This window comes from Muntiacus reevesi, chromosome 1 (genome assembly GCF_963930625.1).
Source record: "Muntiacus reevesi chromosome 1, mMunRee1.1, whole genome shotgun sequence".
NCBI lineage: Eukaryota > Metazoa > Chordata > Mammalia > Artiodactyla > Cervidae > Muntiacus > Muntiacus reevesi.
In genome coordinates, this window is record NC_089249.1 from 88,972,468 (window position 1) to 89,000,309 (window position 27,842).

The window sequence follows — 27,842 nt, forward strand, 5'->3', positions numbered from 1 at the left end:
GGGGGAATCCCATGAGATCGGAAGAATCTAAGGAAGACTGCTACAGTTGCAACCAGCCTCACTCTGAGGAAGTGGGAAGTCTGAGGTCTGGGGCACCTGTTTGTAAGTCTTTGGTGGCATTTATGTGGAAGGGGCGATTTTTTTGTTTGTTTGTTTAAATCACTGATATTGAGTTATGTTACTGCAATGTGGTTGACCAGAAAGCCAGTGTCTGGCAGCTGACATGGGTTCAGTCCCATGTGGGTGTGTGTGTCTAGACAGAGGCTGGCAGAGTGAAACCCACATCTCTCAGGTTGGTCTTTTGGGAGGGGAAGCGGAGGCAACTGGTGTCACTTTGGAAGTGAGACCCTAGAGTCATTGAGTGTAGTTCACTTTGTCAGCAAGTTTGGGTAATAAAAGGAAGAGGTTGATTCGCTGGAGAAATTGGGTATTTGGGGCAAGACACTGGCTCCGGTGGGAAGGGAGGAGATGGAGAGCCTGAGGAATGGGAGGGTACAAAACGAGAAGGGGAATGTGGAAGCAAGTGCTCTTGTGATTCCTGTGTTTTTAGGGAAATGGGATTCTCATCTGCTTGAATAGTGCATGGGATGGGGGATAGGAACAAGGCAAGGTGGGATTTCCCTGGTAGTCCAGGGGTTAAGACTCTGTGCTTCCAACACAGGGGGCGAGGATTTGATCCCTAGTCATGGTAACTAAGATCCCACATGCGACCCAGGGTGGCCAAAAAAGAAAAGAATGAGACAAAGGCCCTAACAGTAGAGGTAAAGACTTGGGAATGCCAGTGTAAGGAAGACAGTTGAGACTGGAGCTTATGATTCTACAAGGAATTCAAACATGCCTGTGATGAGATTCTCCCTTCCGTGTTCTCTTTAGAGGAACAGAGCTGGAACTGGGAAGAGAAGGACTTGGGCAGTGGTTGAAACTATAGCCTCCCCTACCCAAGGCTCTGTGGCTCTGTTTCCAGAAGCTTCTCCAGCCCTTCACTCCTTTACCCCCTGCCACCAGTGCCTATGAGACACGATAATTGTCTCATGGCATTGAGAGATTCACCATTACATGGTGTGCGGGACAGTTAGTGGCAGGGAGCCCTTCTTTGATCGTTGCCCTGCCCCCTCCCCCCATTCCTGATTAAGCTTCTGGTTCTTTGAAGGGTGCTTGTGTTCATTGACTGTTTTAGAGGTCATGTGGCTGTCAGCGGAAGTAGGTACTTGCCCCCTCCATCTTTCTAGAGATTTGATCTGACGGATGAGGGACTGGTGAAAAGACATTCGTTTTCACTTTTCCTATGCAATTTTGTTAGGGATTGTCTTTTTATTTCCAGTATTCACGTGAGGGTGGAAGACATTTTTCTCTCTCTCCATAAATAGACATTTACTTCTCTCTCCAGATAGATAAATAGACTGAGAGAAAGAATATTTATTAGGATTGGGGTCAGCACCTGGGCCGCTGGGTAGTTTTGTCTCACAAGTCTAGCAAGGTAATGTCTATAATATCTACTGAAAATATTTGTACTCCTGACGCTTTGACAGAGTTCTGGGCATATAGATCAAGGTTGGACCTTTGTACTCTGCTGTGCAAGTGAAATTAGGAGTGATATTGCTTGCTGATCTCTGGGAGTGTAGTCTAAGGCATTATAAGCTGCAGACAGAGCTGCATCATCTTGATTGGAATTAACAAGACTCTTAAACTTTCTGGGTCTGGCTACCTTTAAGTTTCCACTGAGATAGTTGAGAGTTTTTCTCTTAAGACAGGGGTGGCAGTGCCTTTCCAGTAGTCAACTCGGTGAGAAGGTGGTGACGGTGGAAATTTGCTGATGCAGCTTGGAGCGCGGGGGCCCTTGGTCACCCAGAATGCATCCACCTTGTTATTTGTTTTCTCAGACAAAGAGTTCACTGTTCGGCTGGAGACAGATAAGCGGCTGTACACGGTGGGAGAGCCGGTGGAGTTCAGATGCATCCTAGAGGCGCAGCACGTTCCTGACCGTTACTTCGCTGTCTCCTGGGCCTTCAACAGCTCGCTCATCGCCAGCATGGGGCCGAACGCCGTGCCAGTCCTCAACAGTGAATTTGCCCATCGGGAGGCCAGGGGCCAGCTCAAAGTGTCCAAGGAGGGCGACAATGTCTTCGTGCTGAAGATCTACCACCTCCGCCAGGAGGACAGCGGCAAATACAACTGTCGTGTGACGGAGAGGGAGAAAACGGTAACCGGGGAATTCATCGACAAGGAGAGCAAGCGTCCCAAGAACATCCCCATCATCGTCCTCCCCATCAGTAAGTGTACGGAGGGGCCTCTTCCTTTCCCTCCTCCTACTGGTCGGGTCCAGGAGCTAGCATCATCTCAGGGAAGTCTGGGGAGAAGAGAAGAGCTGTGGGGAGGGCAGGGCAGGTTCATTCAGCTGGCAGAGAAAACCAGTTACCCCCTCCTTTCTCCAGCTCACCTGCCCACACTTAGCACCCCGCCCCCCCTAGTCGGCAGAGCATCAGGTGTGTGTTTGCAAGCTGGCAGGGGGCCTAGCAGATCCGAATGCTAGCAGCTCTGTATAAACGCCAACAGTGCCGGCTCAGCTTGGAGACCAGCCAGGACTCCTGCACAGCTGTTCGTGCCCATGTGGGAATTAAATCCCAGAAGCAATGGGTGGGTGCCTGTCTTGAGACCTCACTTAAGAGGGTTGGTCTTTTATGGGAAGATTTTAAATCCTAAAATGCATTATTAGCAAAGATTTGCTCTCTGGGTTTGAGGGTGTAGGGACCGGCATTTCCCTAATTGTCTCTTCACTTCTGGAAGTGGGTTTTTAAAAGTCAGTGGATGGGACCTCTCACATCATCCTGGAGCATAGGCTTTTAAAGCTTAGCTCATTTCCGGGGGTGGGTGCTTAGGTGGGCTCCCTGCCTGCTTGTAGCTGGCATTGTCTGGGTGGGTATCGGTCAGGACTGGGGGATTAGGGGACTGCCTATGTTTTCTTATCTTGGATTTAATCATTCATAGTATCAGCATGTCCTTATTAATATCTCATTTCTCTCATAGTTTTATTTTTAGTAAAAGAGAAAGCTTAGAATGCTCTGATTTTAAACAAGATGGTGAAGTTTTTAAACTAACCTTTAACCCTTTTCTCCACTCCTCAAACTGTTCTGTCTCTTAGGCCTGTAATGATTCCCTTTACATTTTTATTTACACTTTGACATTTTTAATGCAGTTTCAAGTGTGAAGAAAAAAACAGACAACAGGGGTCTTGCTGCTCTTTTTTTTTTCCTTTTCTTACCAACAGGATGGCTTCTTTTGTGCTTATTTCTTAAAAAAATTGCTCTCTGACACACATCTCATTGTCTTGAAATTCTTTTCTTTCTTATTGCCCCCTGCAATGCCTAGCATGGTGCTTTGCATAGGGTAGATGCTTGCTGAATATTTGTAGAATGGAATTTGTTGAATTGGATGCCCCTTCTTTACTATTTTCCTGTCGGTCTGCGCTTGCCTTAACCATGGACTCCCTCCTTTTAAATCTGCAACTAATTCCTCATTGTTCTGTAAGGATCCAGTGAAGGGCAGCCACACTGTGTCCTTCCTCTGTTTTTTGTACTAAGCAATTTCCCCCATCCCCTTCCAAGAACTTGTTTGATGATCTGTGGCCTGCTATATTGCTTTTCCAGCAGATAACTGGGTAGTTAAAGTCCCCCAGCACCACCAGATCCTGCCCCAAGGCCACTTGGGTAAGTCTACCAAAGAACACAGTGAATCACATCGGTAATGGTGATAATAAAAACTTGGATTTTAATGGCGCTTTTCCTCCCAAGAGCCCAAAGTGCTTCTGCGTATATCATCTCCTCCTCTGCTCCCAGTCCTCCAATCCAGTAGTATTCTGTTCATCCTCTGAGTGAAGAGACCAGAGCACCACACAGGGAAGTGGCTAAGCCGGTTCCGTTTAGTGGTCAAGCTTGCATCGCATTAGAAATGCCTGCTTCTAACTCCAGATCCACCGCTCTGCGCTTAGCCTGTGCTCCACCATCAGTCTCCTGATTTGGAATTTCGTTGTGACCATGCACTTAGATTCTCATTAGTTCTGTCCTAGTTTTCATTTAATCCAGAGAGTTTTAAATTGCTGGCTGCCTTTTTCTCAAACCTGGAAACACTTGTAAATAGTCTTAATGGGCAGTTAGCTTTGTGTCTGTATTTGCTTTTGCCTGGGCTGCAGAATGTTTTTTTTTCCCCCTTGTAGTTTCACATCTAACTGCGTGGTTTTTTCAGGCTTGCTCAAACAGCAGCCCTTGTAACAAATGAGCCAGGGCTTATAGGAGAGCCCATTAGGATGAGTGTAGGGAGTGGGAGCAGTGGCCTGTTAGTCATTCTTCTGCTTAAGGCAAGAGGAGACTTTTTTTCCATTGATGCCAAAGTTGCCCTTCTTTAATTTCTCACTTTGAATTGATAGCACTGGAAGTGAGTCATTAATGAGTCTTTAATCTAAAGAGGAATATTGTTACTATTAACAATGATGAAAAATAATTACCCGATCTGATACTCTCAGAGTCATGACCTTAAGAAGTAGAACTATTGGTACTTCCATTTTGCATATGAGAAATGAAAGCTTGTGTAGATTAAATAAGAGCCCCAAGACTGCAGGGTTAGGAAACAGTAGACTTGGGCCTGGAACCTGGTCTGTCTGCCTCCAAATCCTAGTTTTTAGCCATGAGTGCTGTAGATGTAAGCTACTCAGGAGCTCTGTCATCACCATGAATCATCTTGGTGTGGCTCCTGGGAAAATTCCTATTCCCCACTTTGTCCATCGAGATCTTTTTTCACGGGAAACAAGCTTATCCAGAATGGGTGGCCAACATGTTCACTATAGCAAGAGCTCCATGCCCGGGCTCAGTGCTCATCTTTGCCTCTTTCTGCCTGTGAGGAGAACACAGGGCTAAGACTGATTCCAAATGCATGGTTGTGGGTATGCTTTTACCCTCAGTAATTGGGTATGCCCCTTGATCTGGGATTAGATTGATTGATTGATTCAAAATTGTTGTATGTGTTTCATGTGGATGGTGCCCAGAAAATTGGAGCCGAATCAATCTGGTACTTTCTGTTTTTTTATACCTTGCTTTTTGAGCTCTATAGATAATTATACAAAATAATATATGCATAATCAAGATAGATTAAAATACCCAAAGTCTTTATGAAAAACAAATAGTTAAGGCGAATAGTAAAATTAATTATCATGATGACCAGTTTTTGAAAACATATGTATTAGGTGATTTATAGACATTGGCTTATTTACTTTATAATTTAAAAAAAATTGCACAATGTAAATAACACTCTTCCCACCCATCCCATTGAAGAAGGCATGTAGAGCTTAGATAATTCCACTAGAGGAGGTCAGATAGCTAAGTGAGTAGCGAAGGAGTAAAGGGAGTGGAATCCTTATCCTGGAGTTTGATTGACAGAAAGTCAAGGTCGAGAGTAGCAGAGCCCCTGGGCTGGAGGTGGATGGCCATGGGAAGGCGAGCCACTGCCTCTGGCCTGTTCCTCTGTGTTGATGAAAGCCTGAAAGGTTGTTCACCACTCGCTCTGTGAAACGAGGCCATTGCTGCTGCATTATTGCTCACAACCAAGGAAGAAAGCACGTGTTGTCCTCCAAATACTTCCTGTCACTTTTTTTTTCTATTTCCTAATATTGTCCTAAAAGACTCAAATGACATATATGAATGTTCAGCTTTTATTTGACTGCTGTAGCCCTCAATGATGGGAAGATTAGGTGAAGTAGAATTTTCAAGCTATTTAACTCACTGAACATCCAAGTCAAAAATTCTTAACCCTGCTGAACACATTCCAGTCATCCCATCAGACTCTGAGGGGGATTGGTTCCAAGACCACCCCAAATTTGAGGATGCTCAAGTCTCTTACATAAAGTGGCATTTTGGATTTATGTATAACCCACACTCATCATCTCTAGACTACTTATACCTAATACAACATAAATGCTATGTAAAGAGTTGCCAGTTTGCCAAAATTCAAGTTTTGCTTTTTGGAACTTTTTGGATTTTTTTTTTTTTTTTTGGGAATCTTTTCTATCCACAGTTGGTTGAATCCATTTATGTGGAACTATGGATATGGAGGGCTGACTGTACCTGGTGAATTGTTTTATGCCCTAAGGGTAATGTTTGATGACGTATCTCTTATGTTCTGATCCAGTCTCAGGTCTTAGGCCCTCATTGTCCCACATGTTATCTTTGCACCCAGCAGAGGCCGTCCTAGGTTATCAGATCTAAAATCACAGGCAGCAACCCCAGAGCCAGCCAGGACTCATGGCAGCAAGCATCAGAGAGCATGCATTCTCCCAGGTCCCCTGTGCCTGAATAGAGCGACACTCACACCCCCTTCTCCTGTGACGTCTGTGGGGAGGGCACAGTGGAACCCAGAAAGCCCCAGCGTGGCACTCTCTCCCTCTCCCCAGAGAGCAGCATCTCGGTGGAGGTGGCCAGCAACACCAGCGTCATCCTGGAGGGCGACAATCTGTACCTTTCCTGCAGCATCCGGACGGTGGGCCGGCCTCTCGGCCGCTTCTCCGTCATCTGGCAGCTGGTGGACCGTCAGAACCGCCGCAGCAACATCGTGTGGCTGGACCGAGACGGCACCATGCAGCCCGGAGCGTCCTACTGGGAGCGCAGCAGGTTTGGGGGCGTCCAGATGGAGCAGGTGCAGCCCAACACGTTCAGCCTGGGCATCTACAACAGCAGGAAGGAGGACGAGGGCCAGTATGATTGCCACGTGACTGAATGGGTGCGGGCCGTGGACGGCGAGTGGCAGGTCGTGGGGGAGCGCCGGGCCAGCACTCCTGTCTCCATCACCGCTCTCGGTAAGTAAGCTCTGCCGTCTTTGGGTGGGACCGTTGGGGAGATGCTCCCATATCAAGACCCTTCTGGGAAAAAGTCACTCGGTTGTGTCTGACTCTTTGCGACCCCAGGGACTACAGCCCGCCAGGCTCCTCTGTCCACGGGATACTGGAGTGGGTTGCCCTTTCCTTCTCCGGGAATCTTCTCAACCCAGGGATCGAACCCGGGTCTCCTGCACTGCAGGTGGACTCTATACCATCTGAGCCCCCAGGGAAGCACATGGGAAATGGACGGCACCTTCCAAAGGTTTTGATTGAAGAAAGCATTGACAAAGCGTGGATGGGGTTCAGGGAACCAGCAGGGGTTCAGCATGGTGGGCCCAGGGGATGGGTGACAGCTGGGCAGTTACTCCTGGGTCTGGGTGGGAGGAATAAAGTTGTAGAGGAACAAAGGCCACTGCTAAAACTAACCTGGAAGAACGAAAGCAGATTCTCTCCCTCCTGCACCCAGACCCTCCTCTCCAGGGGCTCAGTCCTCTCGGCAGTTTAGAGCCTGGCAGAAAAGGGTAGGACAAAACCTTTCACCATTTATTTAGCATTTACTACCCTTCCTGGCTGAGTGTAAATGCTTAAGCTTAATTGTCCCTTAGAATCCTCACCTAGCTTACAAGTAAACACTGTCATTTTACAAGGAGATCCTGAGACAGGATAACTCATTTGCCCAGGGCTATGGCTTTTATATGACAGACCCACAGTCTTGAACCCAGGAAACCAGCAATCTGCCTTAAAATTATTTCCAAAGCCTGTGTTTTTATCTTTTCCTCCATAAGGCTCTTCCTAAAGAAAGCCATTTCCTGATTAGCATGAAATTAAGATACCTTGATATTTGCTAAAACCAGGGTATATTAGATTTCCTTCTCACAGGGTAGTTAAAGAGGCTTCCATCAACATTTATCTGTCTAATAAAATCTGTATATTACATTTTACAAGACCAGTCAGCTACTTTGCTGGGAAGGTGCCTTGTCATGTTAGGTGTTCCTGTTTGCCACGAGACTGTGACATCCGTTGTCCTCAGCGATTTCGCATCCCACCCCTGGACCATGCTCAGCTTCCTCGTTGATAGGGCTGCTGCTGTTTCTGGGCAAACCCCACTGGAAGTGGCAGCCCCGAGTGGTTTTGCCCTCACCAAAGTCCTGTGTCACCACCCGCCCCAGATCAGAACTACTTTTCCTTTCCAAAGCATAATCCCAAAGATTGACCTGCTTTCTGCGCTCATCATGCAGCTCAGATTTCTGTCTCTGGAAGCCTCATCTAGTGGTTGAGTTTCCTGTTCAGCTCAATTCCTGAGCCTCTGCTCAGCATCCCCTGTGAACATATGAGAAAGGAATCTGTGAGGAGAGTCCTGAGTGTCCAACAGGGGGAGTCTCTCCTGTGCTGTGAGGCTAAGAGTGTCTGAGGGGTGGTTAGAGTTAGAAGTAATTTTATAGCATCAGGTTGTCCTCTGAATTTTTTTTAAAACCATATATATATATATTTATTTTAACTTTTTGGCTTTTCTGGGTCTTTGTTGGGTCACAGGCTTAGTTGCACCATGGCATGTGGGATCTTAGTTCCCTGACCAGGGATCAAACCCAGTCCTCTGTATTAGAAGGCTGATTCTCAACCACTGGGCCACCAGGGAAGTCCCTGTCCTCTGAATTTTTTCATATTCATCGTATGTCTGTGGTTTCCACGGCCAGGACTCACCAAGGGATTCTGACCTAACTCTGCCAAAAGATTTCACTCTGTACCTTGTCTTTTACCAATGGAGTTTAGAGTACTTTCCTTTATGTCTTTTTTTTTTTTAATCAAACTATATATGTAACAATATAGTATCACTGTATTACTATATATGTAACAAAATGCAGTAATACTGTAATAGTACCTTGGAAGGTACTATTCCAAGTATTTTACAAATACTAACTCACTTAATCTCCACAAAGACCCATTTTACAGGTGGGGAAATAGAGGCAAAAGATTACGTAACTCATTCAACATCACACAAGTAGAAAGTGTCGAAGTTGGGCATCTGGCTCCAGGGTCTGTGCCTTTAACCTAACCACTGCCTTAGGCTTCCCAGGAGTAAAGCCACCTAATAATGCCCCTGAAATCAGTGATACACATGTCTGTAGTCTGACTGCCTTTTACTGGCAGCCTGATAGTGGGCAATTTATTTATCCTCTCTGGGCCTCCTCTGTTTCTCCATCTGTAGGAAAGGAGTGATAAGCCCACCTGACCTGCAAGGTTGTTTTGAGGATTCAGTGAAGTGAGGTGAAAGTGCAGCAGTTGGCACCATGCCGGGCACATAGATAGCGCTCAGGAAATTCTGGCTGCTCTCAGTTTTAGCACCATAACCAACGTGTTAATGGTCCGTCATACTCTCAGGGCTGACAGGACTCTCATCACCCATCTGGAGGAGTCAGTATTTTGGATTAGGGATGCTGGAATATGGACAGACTCAGTCTAGCACACCTGCAGGGCCTACTTCGCTCAAGGTCCCCCCTTCTGAAGATCAGTCCTTCCTGCTGTGGGTCCTTTGCTGCCTCTTTCCCCTGGATTCCATGAGGAGATGGAAGTCAGACTGGGGAGCCAGCCCGAGCTGCCCTGCCCAGGGAGCATGGGCACCTGCCTCCTGCCTCCCACTTCTCCACCACAAGTGCGCTGATGGGCCAGGCATGAAGGAAATTGGCACTGGGCTTCTTTCTCCTGTTTCAGCATGGAATCCAAGCTGTCTAGGGACGGTCCCACCTCCATGTACTCAGTCTCTGCTGTTCAGGGGTGGGGTGGGGTGGGCATTGACGTAACACAAGTCCATGTGAAGGTTTCATTGGGAAGGGTTTGCTAGTGCTGCTTAAGGAGAATCACCGCCAGCCTCTTTCTTTGAGGTCCTGTGAATTGTTGGGTTTGTGTGTCAACACGCTAGCAGAAGTAACACTGGCCTGGGCATCAAAAGAGCCCCCTGTTCTTTACATCTGTGTCTCTTTTGCTGTTTCACACAGAGGGTCATCGTTACCATCTTTCTAAATTGCATATATATGCGTTAATATACTGTATTGGTGTATTTCTTTCTGACTTACTTCACTCTGTATAATAGGCTCCAGTTTCATCCACCTCATTAGAACTGATTCAAATGCATTCTTTTTAATGGCTGAGTAATATTCCATCGTGTATATATACCACAACTTTCTTATCCATTCGTCTGCCAATGGACATCTAGGGCAAAAATCACTACAATATTGTAATTAGCCTCCAATTAAATTGGTTAATTAATTTAAAAAAAAAAGAGCCCTGTGTGTGAACCTTTGTTCTGTTAGGTTTCTCCAGGAGCCCTGTCACTGCATCCCACTGCCCTGAGGAAGGCAAGTGTGTGTCTCCATACAGATAGATATGTCTATCTACCTCTCTCTGCTCTCTCCAGAAACAGGCTTCGCGGTCACTGCCATCTCCCGCACACCGGGGGTGACCTATTGCGACTCCTTCGACCTGCAGTGCATTATCAAACCCCATTATCCCTCCCGGGTCCCCGTGTCAGTGACGTGGCGGTTCCAGCCGGTGGGCACCATCGAGTTCCACGATCTGGTGACCTTCACCCGGGATGGAGGAGTCCAGTGGGGGGACAGGTCTTCCAGCTTCCGGACCCGGACAGCCATCGAGAAGGCGGAATCCAGCAACAACGTCCGGCTGAGCATCAGCCGAGCCAGCGACACGGAGGCGGGCAAGTACCAGTGTGTGGCGGAGCTGTGGCGGAGGAACTACAACAGCAGCTGGACGCGGCTGGCCGAGAGGACCTCCAACCTGCTAGAGATCCGGGTGCTGCAGCCAGGTAAGGGTCCCGGGCGGGTCCCACATGCCTCTTCCGGCTGATGAGATGCAGGGAGGCAGGACGAGTCGAGTGCTGAGCCCTTGGCTGGGCTGCTCTTATTTCCCAGCTTTCTAGTTTGAGAAATTTCAAATGTGCAGGAAGCTACAAGACTCGTATTCCCTTTCTGTGATGACCAGTTGTTCACATCTTACCAAGTTTGTTTCTCCCTCTGTGGGTCAGATTTTGTTGGTTTTGAGCCATTTAAGAGTAAGTTGCCAACATCAGGACACTTGCTCCTAAATACTTCCAGTGTGGGTCTCTGAAGATCAGGACTGGGTCCCACCCAACCACAATAGCGGGCTTCCCAGGTGGTTCAGTGGTAAAGAATCCGCCTGCCAATGTAGGAGACGTGGGTTTGATCCCTGGGTTAGGAGGATCCCTTGGAGCAGGAAATGGCAACCCACTCAAGTGTTCTTGCTCAGAGAATTCCATGGCTCCAGTCCATGGGATTGTGAAGAGCCAGACACGACTGAGCACACACACACTCTAGAACCACAACAGCGTTGTCAGACTCTGGGAATTTAACACGATTATAGAACAGTACCAGCATTTTGCCAGTTGTCCTGAAAATGCCCCTTATAGTGTTTTCTCCTTCCAAACCCGCATCGAGTCACGGGTCATGATCGTATTTAGTTGTCGTGTCTCTTTAGACTCCTTTAATCCAGGACACTTCCCCAGACGCTTATATGAGTATGTGTTTGTGTGTGTGTGTGAAGATGTTGATATCCATGAGGTATGCAGGCCAGCTTGACTGTTTTGTGGGAAGCTCTGTCTCTTAATGTCACCTCCTATGATCCTTGCCACAGTGATGTGAACAAGGTACCCATTGTCCCCTGTTTACAGACAGGAACCTCAGAGGCAAAAGGGAGAATAACAGGCTCTTACTGAATGTTTGCTTTGCACTGGGTGCTTGGGATTATTTTATGAAAATTTCACAACAACCCCAGGAAAGGTTAAGTGATCAGCCCAGGGTCGTGTAGCTGGTTAAGGGAGCCATGTTCGAATCCTTTCCCCCACGCTGTTTCCTTGACCTAGGCCCTGTCTTCCTGCCCTGGATTTGAGCACTTGAGAGCTCCCTTCTCCCGGGCAGGTGGAATCTCTCTTGCATCAGGTTGCAAGGACACACTTGTTTGGGGAGCTTTAGTCAGGGGGCAGTGTGCAAATACTCTCACCTTAATCAGGCCCTTCCTCTAACAAGAGGGTAAGTTTGTGCTGCTCTTAACGGTTTTCTCTGTGTCTGTACCTGTCTCCATTTAGGTTGGTGGCAGGCAGAGGGTGGAGCCTGGCCCTGAGCAGGAGAGCACCAGCAGCCATGCAGTGAAGGGTGGGGTCTTTGCAAAGACTTTGCAGAGATACCTCACCGACTTTGCAAAGATGGTTTGAACACCTTGCAAAAAGAGTGTTTCTGATTGCTCACAGCCGTGGTGTGCGCCCAAACCCGGTCTGCTCCACGGCTGCAAATGATCACAGTGTTTGTTATTTTCAGCAACGTGAAGTTGCAAAACGGCAACATCTGGGCTTATCCTTCACCTCTTCCAGCCCCATAGCAGGGTCCTGTTTGGAGCTAATGACTTGAATAAGCGATGGGATGGTTCCCTGGCCAATTAGAGCTGAAGCTTGGACAACACGATGCTGGGGAAGAGGCTGTTCTGCTGAAGTGGATTTGCAGGTTAATGGGGGGTTAAGCAGAGACCCTGTTTTGTGTGAACCCTTGTGGTGGAAAATACTGAGGGACCGCCTGTTTGCCTTTCAGTGTAATTGCATCCTTTGTGGTCTCCTCTGTCCTCACGGTCAGATTGTGAACCCCCTCAGTGCCTGTCACGTGGTTCCAGCTCCAGAAGGCAGAGGAAGTACTGACCCTAGGACCTTGACTGGTGCTGCCTTTTCAAATAAATTCCTTTTACTTGCTTGTTTGTCTTACTACTTAGAAGCTAAGATGGAAGTACTTAAGGAAAGAAAAAGGAATTCGTTCATTGAATATTCTAGTTATTTGAATTTGGATTAATTCTGGTGCTACTAAAGGGAAGTAGGGCTTCTCAGGTGATAAGAATCCACCTGGGATGCAGGAGACATGGGTTCGATCCCTGGGTCGGGAAGATGCCCTGGAGAAGGAAATGGTAACCCACTCCAGTATTTTTGCCTGGGAAATCCCATGGACAAAGGAGCCTGGTGGGCTACAGTCCCTGGGGTCGCAAAGAGTCAGACATGGCTTAGCAACTGAAACAACAACAGCTAAAGGGGAAAGAAGACAGAAATGTACTAAATACCTCTTGGGTGCCAGGCTTTGTGCTTCGTTCCTCTGTTTTCTTTTCAAATTCATCCAGCAGTGAAATAGTATAGTTGTCTTTATGCCCATTTTGCTAATGAGGAAACCTAGGCTCCCAGTGTTTAGAGGCCTTTATAGGGACAGTTTGCTTGTCAGATGGAAAACAGATTGGAACAAGGAGCCTAGGTTGCTCTGATATCCATGTATCTCCATTTTCCATTACATCATTTTATTGCCCCCTGGAGAGTTAGGGGACCTGGGATCTGCTCTGAGGGCTATATATTCAATTCTCACATGGCTTACACTGAGTCAGTTTGTTTGTGATTTCACCATGAAGCGAGAACAAGCAGCAACTGGCATGGGAGACTTGGGAGGGAGCAAGTGCCGGGTGCTTGGTCTCTGCTCAGAGGTGCATGGTAATGCACTTGGCTGGCCCTCTGGGGGCCTCAGAGAGCAAGGTAGGAGCTGAGGCTGAGCGTGCGCAGCTCCCGGGAGGGACTACGGCACCAGAGAGGGCACATCCCCCTTAAGTGTTCTGATCGCTCCTTATCAAATATTTATGCATTTAGCACTTAATATTTTCCAAAGGGCTTTGTGTTCATTTTTACTCTTTTCCTCACACACCCTGGTTGTTACTAGAGCTTTTATTTGGGGAAAGTAGAAGTGGAGAAATACCGGAGGGCTGACCAGGTGCTGGAGTGTGTATTGGACACTTGGTGTAGATGGCCCTCAGTCACCTTTCCTGCAGCCTTGGGAAGAAAGTACTGCTTGTTCATTTTGTAAATGGAATATCTGAGGCTCCGAGAGGTCAGGGCTTGCCAGAGTCCAAAAGCAGTGGGAAACAGGGGTGGGAATCCAGGTATGAACTGCCTTAAAAAGCAGTTGGAGTGGATGAAAGGGAGACTTTGGCCTTTTTTAGACCATATATCAGAAATTCTTTCTTGGACTTCCCTGGTGGTCCAGTGGTTAAAACTCTGTGCTTCTACTACAGAGGGCACAGGTTCCCTCCCTGATCAGGGAAGTAAGATCCTACATGCTGCATAGTACAACCCCTCCCAACCCTACTCCCCCAAAATCCTTTCTGCATTCAGTTAATCTCATTTTCAGAAGCAGTTTCTTTTTGTAGAGTGCTTTGTGGAGGTATTTCATTACTGGTGGCTGAAGTAGTAACGGCAGTAGTGATATCAGCTGATCTCTACTGAGCATTTCTGGCGTGCCCATCACCACCCTGAATGGTTTATATACAATAACGCTCGATATTCTTAGTCCATGCAGTTCCATGAGGGGGTGCTGGTTTCACCCATTTCATAGGTGAGGAAACTGACATAGAGGATAAATAAATTACCCAGCGATCCGTAATAAGTGGCAGAGGCAAGATTCAAATCCAGACAGGCAGTCTGGCTCCAGAGTCCAGGCTCTTAATTTTATTTTATTATGGTATTTTTTCCCCACTCTCAGGAATCTTCTTTGGTAACATATACTTGGATTTAATCCATCCTCTCTCTCAGGTTTGCCATCCCTGAGCCCCTTTAGCAGATTCTTAAATTTGTTTTCTTCAATTGGAATCACAAAGTCCCTGTAGAGGTTCCTCCAGACACAGTTTGCTAATGGTGAAGGAGTTTAAATTGTGCCTCCTTGAACACCTCTGTTTCTTCTCACTTCTGCCACCAGATGGCTCTAAGGCTTGGGGACACCAGAGCTCCATCCAGTGCTGGCTTCTCTTCTTTTGACTCTGCTTCCAGACTCTGCTTCCACATCGTGCCTCTCAAACCGTGGGTTCTTAACCCTGCTCTGGTGTTTTCCATAGGAACATCATCGCCCCACCCCCTGCCCTTTGAGAAGATGCTTTTGTTGAATATGCTTGTTCCAGCAGCGTGAAGTAGAAACCCGGGGACTGCTGGCTCACTCACGGCAGTCCTTTTATCAGCTCTCTACAGCTGGTGTCATCTGCTCCCGAGAAGACTCTGTATGCTCTGTGCCCTAGAACAGTCCTTGTCAGAGCCACCGACTGACCTGGCCACACCACGGCTCTTTGTTTCTTTGAAATCCCTGGCTGGATGGCGTGATAAACATGTTGTGGCTCCAATTATTAACCATTCTAGATGCACGCTTCATGTTCCAAATGCACATCCATAAGGAAATCTTCAAGGAACACCATCACCCCTCCTGTCTTGTTGATTTAGCTTAGCCTTTACTACCATTGAAGGCAGAGTGAAACACCACAAGGGGCATTTAAGCAGGACGTTTAAGCCAGTTCAGCATATTTGATTCTTAGCTCTTAATCAGTTATTTTTCCTTTTAATTTTGAAGCATTGCTTTGCTTCCTTCTGATTTTCTTGAACACCCGAAACACCCTCCAATTACATATCCCTAAATACAGAAGCAATAAGGGAAATGTCAGCACTCATTTTCCAAATATTTACAACCGTTATCTTGGTCTGGCTATTAAATATTGCACATTGAAATTGACAAAGCAATAAACAAGCCTCTAGGAGGACAGCCTCCGGTGTAGAAAGCCGACTTGTCAGTGGGTGTATTCTGCGGGGATTTTGCTGATGGGCAGTTGGGATGAATATTTAATACCCTCTGGATGCTGCCAAATCCGTTCTCTCCAATTTCTCATTGCTGACCTGGCAGGTTGGGCGAGCTGAGGGCTCTTTGCTTTGACTTCCGTGAGTCTGGGACCTGTGACAGTGGCTCTGCCTGGCAGAGTCTAGCAGGTGACAGGCTGTCCTGTCCTTCAGAGGGGTTGGCCCCTCCTTTCTTTCAGGGGAACCTGAGGTTCTCTTTCCATCTTGTGCGCCTGTGGCATCTGCCCGCTGGGTGTTGGGAGAGAGGGAGTAAGCATGAGAGCAAGAGCCCTGGAGGAGGCCCCCCCCTCCAGGCCTTGTTGTCATGGTAACACCAGGTGCACCTGTTTGGAGTCAGTGAGCAAGGGTCAGTGCTCTGTCTGCAGACAGGTAAGGCAGACAGGGCGTGTCTGGGTTACCCTAATTAGCTGCTTCTGCCTCCTGACTTTTGCTGGTTTCTCCTCGCTCCTCCCTCCCAGGGCCTTCTACGAGCGTGTTTGAGCACCTGCTGTGTGCCAGCTTCTGTGCTAGGTGCTGTGGCTGCAGTGATGGGTGTGTCAGGGCTTGCCTCTCAGGCTGGCCAGAGGCTAGTCCAGGGGACAGGCCATAGGGTTGAGCGGAGAATCAGTTTGCATGGGGGTGGGTGGCAGGAAGGAGCAGCAGGGCTTTCAGGCTCAGAGTTGTGAATAAAGAACATTACAAGGGAGGCAGCCGCGTGCTTGTGACTGAAGCCTAGCGTTGGGGAGAGATGGGGTTGGCAGGGGCCAGGGGAGCCCCACTTCTACAAGACAGCATGGAGCATCAGAGTTCATGAAGGTTAGAAGCAAGGACAAACCAGGCAGCCTGGGTTTGAATCTTGGCTCTACCACTTATCAAAGTGTGACTTTGAGCAAGTATCTTTATAGAACTGGGAATGATAATATTTATTGCATAGGTCTGGTGAGGACCAGATAGTTAATATTTATAAAAGGCTTAGAGCAGTGCTCAGCACATAGAAAGGATTGTGTAATTGTGTGAAGAAAAATACTCTATAAACTGGGCAGATAAGACTTGGGACCACACTCATTATGTTCTCCTTTTTTTAATAACAGTTGTGGTAGTCCCTTTCCTACTCTAAAATAAAATTCATATGGTCACAGACAATATGACTTCCTACTCATGTAATCTTTAAGAATTGTTGCTGTTGTTGTTCATTGTTGAGTTGCTCAGTCGTGTCCGACTATTTGCTACCCCATGGACTGTAGCACTTCAGGCTTCCCTGTCCTTCACCATCTCCCGGAGTTTGGTCAAACTCATGTCCGTTGAGTCAGTGATGTTACAACACCCTTAGTGGCAGAATGGAGAAATTTTTTTAAAAGTAGTTTGTAATAAAGCAATAAAATCTAACACATCAGTGCTCAGGGGGGTTACTGTGGGAGGATTGGTCCCCGGTTCATGTTGCCGGGCAGAGGCCCTGCTCCCCACCCCATTGCTCCGCCTGATTGGGTTGGTGGTACCACCTGTGAGCAGCATTGTTGTCTGGACCAGTTTCCAAGATCCTGAGCAACTCATGAGATAATGCTGAACAGAGCAAAGGAAACCCCTCCTTTGATTTGCCTAGCGTATGTCAAAGCTATGAAAAAAAAAAAACAATAAGCATTGTGTTGCTAGCCAAAGGAAAAGTGCTAGGTACTAGGCACAGAGTTTTCACTTCGATGAATGTCATTTGAAAGTCACACGGGACACGAGGCAGAGACCTCTTGCGCAGAGTCAGCCCAGGTTGGTTTACAGAATCTACTGGCTTTAGTCCATCTCATATTCTGTACCCCCTGCCCCCCGATTTCCCTGGTTTCCCTGAGGGCCTTGCTGTCCTGTTGAGAACTGCTGTATGGGGAGCCGCAGGCAGGCCCTAAGCTGGGAGCAGCGAGGTCCTGTGTGCAGCCTAGGAGGCTCTCCCTGGTGAGACTGAGGCTGGAGTATAAGGTCTGAGAAGGAGACAGTTAGGGGCTCAACTAGGGTATGAGCGAGCTAAGGTGGTGTTAAGGCTGTAGGGACTCTAAGGTGTAACTGCTGACTGGCAGGTGCCTTTGCCCCCTCCTTTCTTTTTTTGGGGGTGGGGGGAAGTTGGTTGCAGAAGTCTCTGGCCTTAGTTTTTTGTTTTAATTTACTTATTTCTGTCTGAGCTGGGTCTTCGTTGCCTTGCGAGGGCTTTCCCAGGCTGTGGTGGGCAGGCTTCTCATTTGGTTGCTTTTGTTGCAGAGCACAGGCTCCAGGTGCATGGGCCTCAGTAGTTGCAGGCTTCTGGCTCAGTAGTTGTGGCACAGGGGGCCCAGTTACTCCGCGGCATGCGGAATCTTCCCAGACGAGGGATTGAACCCGTGTCCCCTGCATTGGCAGGCAGGTTCTTATCTACTGCACCACCAGGGAAGTCCCCCTCCTTCTCTGAGGATGGATGGGACTTGCACATACATGCACACACAAAAAACACACACACACACACTTCTCCTGCAGCCCTTCCTTCCTTCTCTCCCAGTCTCCTGGCTGACTTACGTCCCTCAATTGGAAAAATCCCTGCCGTCCAGCTACTGCCCCCTGTAGTCATAACATGACTGATGACTGTCACAGATCTCTAACAAAGACAGAGCCGTCCCTCTCTCCTTCTGCTCCTCTCTGCCTGTTTGCTACCCTCTGACTGGCTGCTCACACCACTGCGCAGAAACTGCTATCTCCAGAGTTACCTGCAGCCACCTCGGTGCCACACCTGTGATTTCTCAAATTTAGTGCATCAGAGTCACCTGGAGGGCTCCTGAACCCGCAGGTTGCTAGGCCGCGGGCACAGTGTTTGTGAGTCCGTGTCTTCACCCCACGCGATGCCGATGTTGTGGGTCCACAGGTGATCAGAGGCCTCAGAGGGAGACTCTCCAGGTACAGAAAGAGCCTTTCTCTCCAAGAGGGTACAGTCCAGCTCTGGGAGCTGGGAAGAGCCTGGTATCTGTGCAGGCATGTGCGGTGTGGGAAGGACCTGGCCTGCAGCCTCTCACCCAACTTCCTACCTTTTCCTCCTGCTGACTCACGGTTGAGGATTAACCAAGTCCTCTGCGTCTTTTCTTTCACCTTTGTGTTTATTGTCTAATTCCATTCCATTGACTCAGGCAGCGGAGTCCAAGGTTTCTCAGGCTTTCAGGTGCGTTGGAACCACCTGGGGATCTTGCTTAAAAAAAGGCAGGGTCTGGTGCGGGAGGCCCGGGGTGGGCCCTGTGCATCTGCATTTCTAACAAGCTTCCCAAGTGACATGGGTGCGGCCAGTCCACAGACAGTACTTTCCGTAGGAAGTGTGCAACTTATGATTGGCAGTTCTTGACTTAGTAGGGAGCTTTGAATGTGGGATTGAGCCCAGACACCAAAAAGAAAGGGGAATGGTGAAAACATCCTGCATGTTTATTGTATACCAGGCTCTGTGCTAATCTCTTTCTATAGAATATTGCTTTTTAATCTGCATGACATTCCTCGGAGGTGAATGCTGTGATGGTTCTCATCTTGCAGATGAAAATGCCTCCGGTTCTTAAGGGGGCTGGGCTCTCCCCACCCCATGGAGGAAGGTGGTGCCGGCTGGCCGCACATTGCCCAGGGCAGTGCCGGGTAGGATGCGAGAGTGTTTCCTAATTACTGGTGCAGGCTGCCATCTCCCCTGGGCTTCAGGAAAGGTCCTTCCTGTCCTTGAAACGCGACAGGAAATTCAGAATGTAGACGAGGAGCTGACCCCTTGCCCACCTGTCAGACATGCACCAGATTTCAAAAATGCCTCTCTTTCAAGCTTTTCGACACTTCACAATATTTTGACGTGGAAAGGAGAAAAAAAAAAAAAAGAAATGCTTTGAAACATTTCTCTTCCTTGGATTCTTGTTCTCAGACCATGTGACTAGTTGAAGTTTAGTCATAGGAATACAGTTTAACATATGCAGTTACTATAGCAATGGAGGTTTCCTTAGTAACAGTTGCAAAAATAATCTGGCCCCAATTAATAATACATTTTAAATCTCTTTCTATTCTACACTGAACAACCCAGTTTTTTTGGCCAAGCACCAGATAATTCAGGTGGTGTCATTTGCTCTGATACAGATATCATTTGCATGCAGTGAATCGGGTTGGAAAGGAATGAAAAGGGAGCTGGTTGTTTCAAGTATTAGAGGCATCGGATCTGAAAAGTCGACTGGCAGGCTAACGTGAATCTAGTTTCCAGAGCTTGGGTGCTTGTTGGTGAAGCCTGCCCTGGATTCCAGCGCCCTGGGGGACTTTGTGCGTTTGACGAAGGAGAAGGCAGGAGACTGGGCTTGTTGCCCAAAAATGAAGCCGGAAGGGTGGGGTTGTGGCCCAGGGGATTTCTCCCAGGTTATTTCAATCACGTGTGTTGATGCCTTGAGAAGGTCTGTAGGTATGTGAATTCGGCTTCGTGAAGAGTGTCACCTGATTTAGCACCGGAAGACACAGCCTGAGAGTTGCTTTTGTGGCCATGGTATTGTGCATCGGACTGTGCTGTACTTAGCTTACTGAGTCCTTTCAGTCACTCAGAACCTTTGTGGCTTAGCCAGGTGTCCAGGTCACAGTTTGGGGCTTTCAAAAGTTTCAGTTGCCTTGGGGCATGGGACTTGGACCTTGATCCTGCCTTTCCACTCTAAGCTCTAAGAGAGCCAGCTGGCTGGAGCTGACAGAAGAGACCCAGGCATGACCAGTGGACTCAGTCCTGTGTCTGGATCAAGAGACTGATCCAGCAGGGATGCTGGAGACAGTCCCAGGCCAACCTGCCCTGGCCTTCCCTCTGGGCAGGCTCATTGGAGGAAGCCCAGCTTGCTCTCCCTATCCAGGGTCTGTGCCTTGTCCTGAATTTCTTTCTTAGCTGATTTGGTCCTCAACACACAAAGTATAAAGAGAAGGGTGAGGGTAAAATGATGCTTTTACTTTTAGCTTCCTAAGGGAAACTCGGAATTGGGATTTCTTCCCCCCTCTTTTTCAATAAGGGGAGGATGGTGAGTAGGGGAGGCAGAGCCAAGTATAAAAATGATGAAGTGGGTGAGATCTCCAATTACCTTCATAAGATATATTTCATTACACTGTGGCTTCTTGCCACTTTAAAGGAGAGCCCAGTAATTAATTAGGTAGGGTAGATCAGGAGAGAGGGGAAGGGGAGGCTGGAGTTGGCTCTGTTCTGTCCCATTGTTCATCATTTTCTTCTCCACCTTCTCTTTCCCCCTCCCCCAGGAAGAGCACCCCAGCATCCTCCCACCAACTGCTACCGTATTTTTCCAGCTCACTTTCATTCACTCACGCATTGTCAGGTAGCATTTAACAGGAGGCTCCCTGTGTGCTGTTTTGGACCTGTCAGGAATCCTCTGTCCCTTATTAATTCCTGAATATTCAGGAATTAAGAGGAAAGGCAAGCCTTTCCCGGGGCTGAGGAATCCAGGCATTTCCTTTATTAGTTTTTCAATATGGTGATAAGTACCCTCTTCCTTCTTATGAACCATGCAGTAAAAGTGATTGTTTACAACTCTCTCTCTTTAATATGGATCGCCTTATGTTTTGGAAGTCTGGAATTTTAATCTTTATCTTTGCTGAGAATAGCTACCTTGTAAGACAGTATATATGCCCAGACCATGTTGATTGAAATACCTTTGCTCCATCAGAGCTTGGGTCCCCGTGTTTGTCTTTCTTTCTTTCTCTCTCTTTCTCTATTTCTGGCTGATTCCCTGGAGCGCGAAGGCCGGCTGTGTAACCCAGGGAATATTAGCCTCTTTTCTTCTTTCACTATCTCATCGTTGACTCCAGGCCACCAAGTTCCGGTCCATTAAAGGACCAACAAGTGGCGCTCATTTCATTATCCTTCTGGTAAGCTGTGAAATTTCTTCAGAAATACTGAATTTATTATTTCCCACATTATCAGCTCACAGCCTATACCACAAGGTGAGGTTTTTTATATAGATGGGACTAAAAACCCCAAAGCTTCATTCTGGTCTCTTAAAGATATAAAGTCTCTTATACTAATTTTCAATCTGCTCTGCCTACACCAGCTATGAAAAATCCCATACTGCCAGGCTAAAGAAATCATTAGTAATTGCTCAACTTGTAGACCCCTACATCTTCGACCCATCGCACAAGGTATTAATCCTCACGGTTTGCAACCTAATGAACTATGACAAATGGATGTAACTCATTGCCCTGAACTTTTTCCATCTTCTTTCCTACACGTCTGTATCGATACAAATTCTTCTTTTATCTGGGCCACACCTCTTCGCGGTGAGGCTACACGACATGTTATCACTCACTTATTAGCCTGTTTTGCTGTAATGGGAACACCTAGTTGTATAAAAACAGACAATGGCCCTGCCTATATTTCTAGACACTTTAAACAATTTTTACAATCTTTTTCTATTAAACATATTACAGGTATTCCTTATAATCCACAGACACAAGACATAGTCGAACGAACACGTCACACACTAAAGTTACAAATAAAAAAAATTTAAAAGGGGGAATACACAGGAACACTACTGTCTTCCTTATCTAAAGCAGACTTTACTAGATTCCAACATAAGATATTTTCTAAACCCATAACTATTGTTAATACAGCTTTATTTGTTTTAAATTTTTTAAACCTACCACAGGGAAATGTTTTAACAAGGGCAGAAAGACATTTCGAGGAATTGAAGGACACTTCTCTTCCTCTGCCCATATGGTACCAAGACGGGTTCAATAAACAATGGAAATCTGGGAAATTAATCTTACAGGGATACGGATATGCTTATATTTCCCCAGATGGATCCAACAAACTCACATGGCTTTCTCCTCGGAAAACTCGACCCAAGGGGGCCCCCGGCATTCAAAATGGAGACGAAGCAACAAGAACCTCAGGAGGAAGAAATTCCAATACGGGCCATGTTGGCTCTAAAGATCTTCAGAAAGCACCACCCTTGGCGACATCAACCCTATGATCTCCCCACTTGGGAACAAATAAAAACCCTTACTAATCAAGTTAAAAATCTGGTTTCTCAACAGGAAATGCCTCAGAGTCCAGAAAACCTTATCATTATGCTGACCAGTGCCACCCCTGCTCAAGCCGAATTAATAAATCAGACTTAACTGGGCTTACTTACCCAATCCCCCTTTATTACAGGTCCTAAAATGGACAGAGAAAAGACCGATCCTATCAACCAATGACTCCACCCATATGCCCCCTCTCTGGAACCCTCACACCCTGGGGAGGAGGGAAAACTAATTAACATTTCTTTAAACTCCAATACTTTGGCCACCTCATGTGAAGAGTTGACTCATTGGAAAAGACCCTGATGCTGGGAGGGATTGGGGGCAGAAGAAGGGGACGACAGAGGATGAGATGGCTGGATGGCATCACCAACTCGATGGACATGAGTTTGAGTAAACTCCGGGAGTTGGTGATGGACAGGGAGGCCTGGCATGCTGCGATTCATGGGGTCGCAAAGAGTCGGACACGACTGAGTGCCTGAACTGAACTGAGGCTTTGAAGTCCTTCCATTGTGCCTGGGCTCAGGGAAATTATGCATAAATATCAGCCGACAAACTTGGGTTTTTGTCCTGCCTCCAAAAGAAGACCTTCGGGCTTTGCTTGGGTTGTTTACTGTGAACCATGTTCACACTACTGAAACTTTAGGGAAAGAACAAAAAATATTATGTAAAGGGCTACTAATGAAAAATTACCATGACAAAGGACTTCTCGGCTGGCTTGACAGTGGAATGGCACCCCTTCCTCCTCGAATCGTCCTTGATAAACAAATTGGGCCTGAACAGTGGGACCCATGGAAACTTGCTGCCGGCGCCGAAGAACTTGGGACTTAGACCGGACACTTCACAGGGACCAGTCGTGGTCATAGTAACTATTTCTTTCGCTATAATCAGTCATATTTTATACAAGCCTGTGTCCCACTTCCTTTTGTTATAGTCATAGGAAATTTACAATTTAATAAAACTTTACATTCTGTAACTTGTGTTAATTGCCAATTTTGTGTTACTCCTATTCACTTCAATCATAGTACCTACAACTGGGAACAAATCAAATTTCATTTACATGATAAAGCCTCTCTGAATGTACAGTTACTGCAAAAGAAAATCTTTAAAACTTTTTCTAAATGGCTACCCTCTACCACTAATTTGGAAACTTTAGGTGAACAAATTATGCGGGCTAGACCCATGAGGATGGTTTCAAAGTATTACCCACAACATCGGGTCTGGAACTGTAACTTTGGTGATTGTCTTGATAATTATATTTGTTGTTTGTCATCTCCTTTCTATAAAGTTGGCTAATACTAATCAAACTCATTTGGTCAGGACCGTTTTTTTTTTACAAATATAATAAAATAGGGGGAATTGTCAGGTAGCATTTAACAGGAGGCTCCCTGTGTGCTGTTTTGGATCTGTCAGGAATCCTCTGTTCCTTATTAATTCCTGAATATTCAGGAATTAAGAGGAAAGGCAAGCCTTTCCCGGGGCTGAGGAATCCAGGCATTTCCTTCATTAGTTTTTCAATACAGTGATAAGTACCCTGTTCCTTCTTATGAACCATGCAGTAAAAGTGATTGTTTACAACTCTCTCTCTTTAATATGGATCGCCTTATGTTTTGGAAGTCTGGAATTTTAATCTTTATCTTTGCTGAGAATAACTACCTTGAAAGACAGTATATATGCCCAGACCATGTTGATTGAAATACCTTTGTTCCATCAGAGCTTGGGTCCCCCTATTTCTCTCTCTTTCTCTATTTCTGGCTGATTCCCTGGAGCGCGAAGGCTGGCCGTGTAACCCAGGGAATATTAGCCTCTTTTCTTCTTTCACTATCTCATCGTCAACTCCGTACCACCAGGTTCTGGTCCATTAAAGGACCAACAACATATCCCAGAAAACACTGAGTGAGTGAGTGCTCTCCGAAGCCCAAATCTGGGGTGCAGTGATGGGACCGTCTCCAGGCAGGACCATCTTACTCTTCAGAGCACCCCTACCTTTAGCCTCACGAGGGACACGGAGCAGGCATACTCTAAACAATATGAGTAGTTGGAAGCTGTTAAACTTCTTCAGCAGAAAAATGCTATGGGCCGGTGTGTTTACCAAATCTCCCTGGAGGCTCTGTGATGGGGTTAGCAGCCAGGAGACCAGGAGAGAGTGAGGACCTGAGCTGGGGGCAAGGCAAGGCAGAGGCTGTTTGGGATGAGATGGGGTCCATGCTGCTGTTCTTAGGCCAAGCCATGCTTTGAGGGAAGCCCATCAGCGTTGGGTCCTCTAGGAACTATGCTGGACGGGGAACCTGGAGGTGGGACCTAAGACAGGCCACGTTTCCAGGAGTATGTGGTGATTCTGCTAAAGCGCCCCCTTTTGTTTGCAGTGACAAAGTTGCAGGTGAGCAAATCAAAGCGGACCCTCACCCTGGTGGAAAACAGGCCCATCCAGCTGAACTGCTCAGTCAAGTCCCAGACCAGCCAGAACTCCCACTTCGCTGTACTCTGGTATGTCCACAAGCCCTCGGACGCCGACGGCAAGCTCATCCTCAAAACCACCCACAACTCCGCCTTTGAGTACGGCACCTACGCCGAGGAGGAGGGCCTGAGAGCCAGGCTGCAGTTTGAGAGGCACGTGTCCGGGGGCCTGTTCAGCCTCACTGTCCAGAGAGCCGAGGTCAGCGACAGCGGCAGCTACTACTGCCATGTGGAAGAGTGGCTGCTGAGCCCCAACTATGCCTGGTACAAGCTGGCAGAGGAGGTTTCCGGGCGAACGGAGGTCACTGTGAAGCAGCCAGGTAAGAGCAGGCGTGCAGGCAGCCCGGGCAGTGGGCTGAGCACAGAGAGACTGCCTGGGGGTGGCAGGGCTCTGCAGGGTTCATGCTGGACGTACGCGTGGCACAGAGTGTCATCCTGGGGCACTGCGGGCCCACCCACTTTACATGGGTCCTGGTACTGATGGCAAATTCAGAGAAGCATTCTCGACTCTACTGTTGTGGACAGCATCTTCACCAGGGAAAAGCCCGAGGGATGGCTGGGAGTCACCAGGTGCGGCAAGGCAGGGTCCCCGGTGTGCCTGGATCTCTGGCTGGTGCCAGCTCCATACCCAGGATTCCTGCCTGGAAGGCATTTTCTAGTTTCCTTCATCTGCTTCCCCCTTCTTCCTTTTCACCCAGTCCCAGCCCAGAAATGAGCCCTTCCTGTCTGAACCGAATCAGCCCTTGGCCCCTCTCAGATCCTGTAAGTGTGGCCTTTATCCTGTTTATACTCTGCTCCCTGGTAGCTGTGTCTGACCTCTGCGGGCGCAGTTCCAGGGAGGGAGCGCTGACTGCCTCCGCCCCACTTGGTTCCACTTTTGAGTGGCCCTGGTCCTTAGAAAGTCCCCTTCCCTGTAATTTCCCTCTCAGGTGTTAGGTCTGCCCCAGAACAACCCAAGATTAGTCTGAGTCATACCTTTCACATATGTGAAGGGATCCCCTTCTCCTTGTTGAAAAGTTCTAGTTCTTTGAGCTTCTCACATAACGTGGCCTTAAGCTCCCTCTCCATCCCTCATTCCTGCGTGCTCTGTAGTTCATTGTTCCCACTACCTGTGCTTCCCGATGGGCTGTGGGGTGCTGTGTTGCCCCCCTATGCCTTTGCGTGTGCTGCTGTCTCCTGGAGGCCACTCCCCTGACGCTTCTCCCCCGTCTTTACCCCATTCCTAAAGACACCTCTTCCAGGAAGCCTTCTTCCTGGAAGAAGCCTTCCCTGGTTTCTCCTATGCCACCAGGGGTTCCATAGAAAATGCATAGTATAATCACTGTTTTCATTTCTTCTCCACTATACTGTAAGCACTTAGAGGACAGGTGCTGTGCCTTTGGATCTCCAGCCACTGGCATGACACCCTTAGTAAATAGTGGTTGAATAAGAAATGAATGGATGCTTTTCCTGACACCCCAGGGGCTTTGTACTTGTTATCTCTTACCCTAGAACATGTTAACCATAGATGTCCATCTATCTCATTTTTCCTCAGAGATGCATTCCTAGCTCATTTTAACTAAAATGGCCCCCTAATCACTCATTGGAAAAGGCCCTGATGCTGGGAAAGATTGAGGGCAGGGGGAGAAGGGGACGACAAAGGATGAAATGGTTGGATGGCATCATTGACACAATGGACATGAGTTTGAGCAAACTCATGTTTGCACATGAAGCATGAGACAGTGAAGGACAGGGAATCCTGGTGTGCTGCGGAACATGGGATCGCAAAGATCCCGCTAAGACACGACTTAGCAGCTGAACAACAGCAACAATCTCTCCTTGTCTCCTTTCTCCAGCCTCTTCACAGCACGTCTCCACTTGGAACAGCTCTTTGTATATAAGTCATTATGAACTACCTGTTCGTATGTGGACATTCATTTATCATCAGTTATTATGTGTTACTTGTTCACTATTTATATATTCAGGCAGGAAGCCCCATGAGTCAGCACAGGTCCTATTTTCCTCACCATGCTATTCTCACGGCTTGTCTCCCAGGAGACCTCCGTAAAAGTTTGTTCTGGAAGCAACTGGAAGCAGATGCAGAAGTCCAGATGTGGCCTGGCCCAGGCTGAATGCCATGGGGCTGGCACCCTCCTTTCCTCAGGATACTGCATTTCTCATGCCACCCCGACCCTGGGATTCTCATCTGCCTCATGGTCCTCGCCTTCTGAGGCATAAAACGGGAAGCTCCGTCTAAATGATTCCTGTTGGTATTTCCAGTGACCTACGCCCTGCCTTCAGGCCAGTCCCAGGGGCTTTTGAGAACTGAAGATTGCCATTAGGCCCACAGATGTTCTCTTGGGTTTCTGTTCTTTGTGTCTGTTTTCAGTTCTGACCATTTTCCCCGTGGGGAGGTCATGTTCACCCCTCCCCCACCACATGTTTCCTCTTAGTCATCATTCCGCCTTTCCCTTTTCTCATTTGTGCTGAAACTGAGAAGTTCTTGGTAGAGCCTAAATTTATCAAGGGAATTTCCCTGGTGGGGATTACAGACTCTCAGCAGCAAGCTAACTGGGGCACAAGGGCTGGAAGGATCCTTGTCAAAACACAGCTAGTGAAATCTCTGTTTATGGGGGATATTAACACTATAAACAGAAAACTCACAGGACACAGATTAAAACAACACATTCCCCTTTTTCAGTTGAGATTAAAAAAAATTTTTTTTTTTGGTGTGGACCATTTTTGAAGTCTTTATTGAATTTGTTACAGTGTTGTTTTTGTTGTTTGCATTCTTGTTGTTCGGTCCTGAGGCGTGTGAGTCTTAGCTCCTCAACCAGGGAT

The 27,842-nt window shown here is 47.5% G+C and overlaps 1 protein-coding gene across 3 annotated transcripts in view; it reads left to right on the plus strand.

Annotated features, from left to right (window-relative positions):
• IGSF3 (immunoglobulin superfamily member 3) overlaps positions 1-27,842 on the plus strand; it is a 111,620-nt gene that overhangs the window by 70,713 nt on the left and 13,065 nt on the right. For 2 of the 3 annotated variants that reach the window (XM_065906239.1, XM_065906229.1), the window contains exons 5-9: positions 1,881-2,270; positions 3,645-3,704; positions 6,437-6,838; positions 10,272-10,676; positions 24,932-25,342. In XM_065906239.1, the coding sequence (XP_065762311.1) occupies positions 1,881-2,270; positions 3,645-3,704; positions 6,437-6,838; positions 10,272-10,676; positions 24,932-25,342 (1,668 nt within the window). The remainder of the gene's footprint in view (positions 1-1,880; positions 2,271-3,644; positions 3,705-6,436; positions 6,839-10,271; positions 10,677-24,931; positions 25,343-27,842) is intronic. The other variant, XM_065906249.1, reaches the window with a different exon arrangement.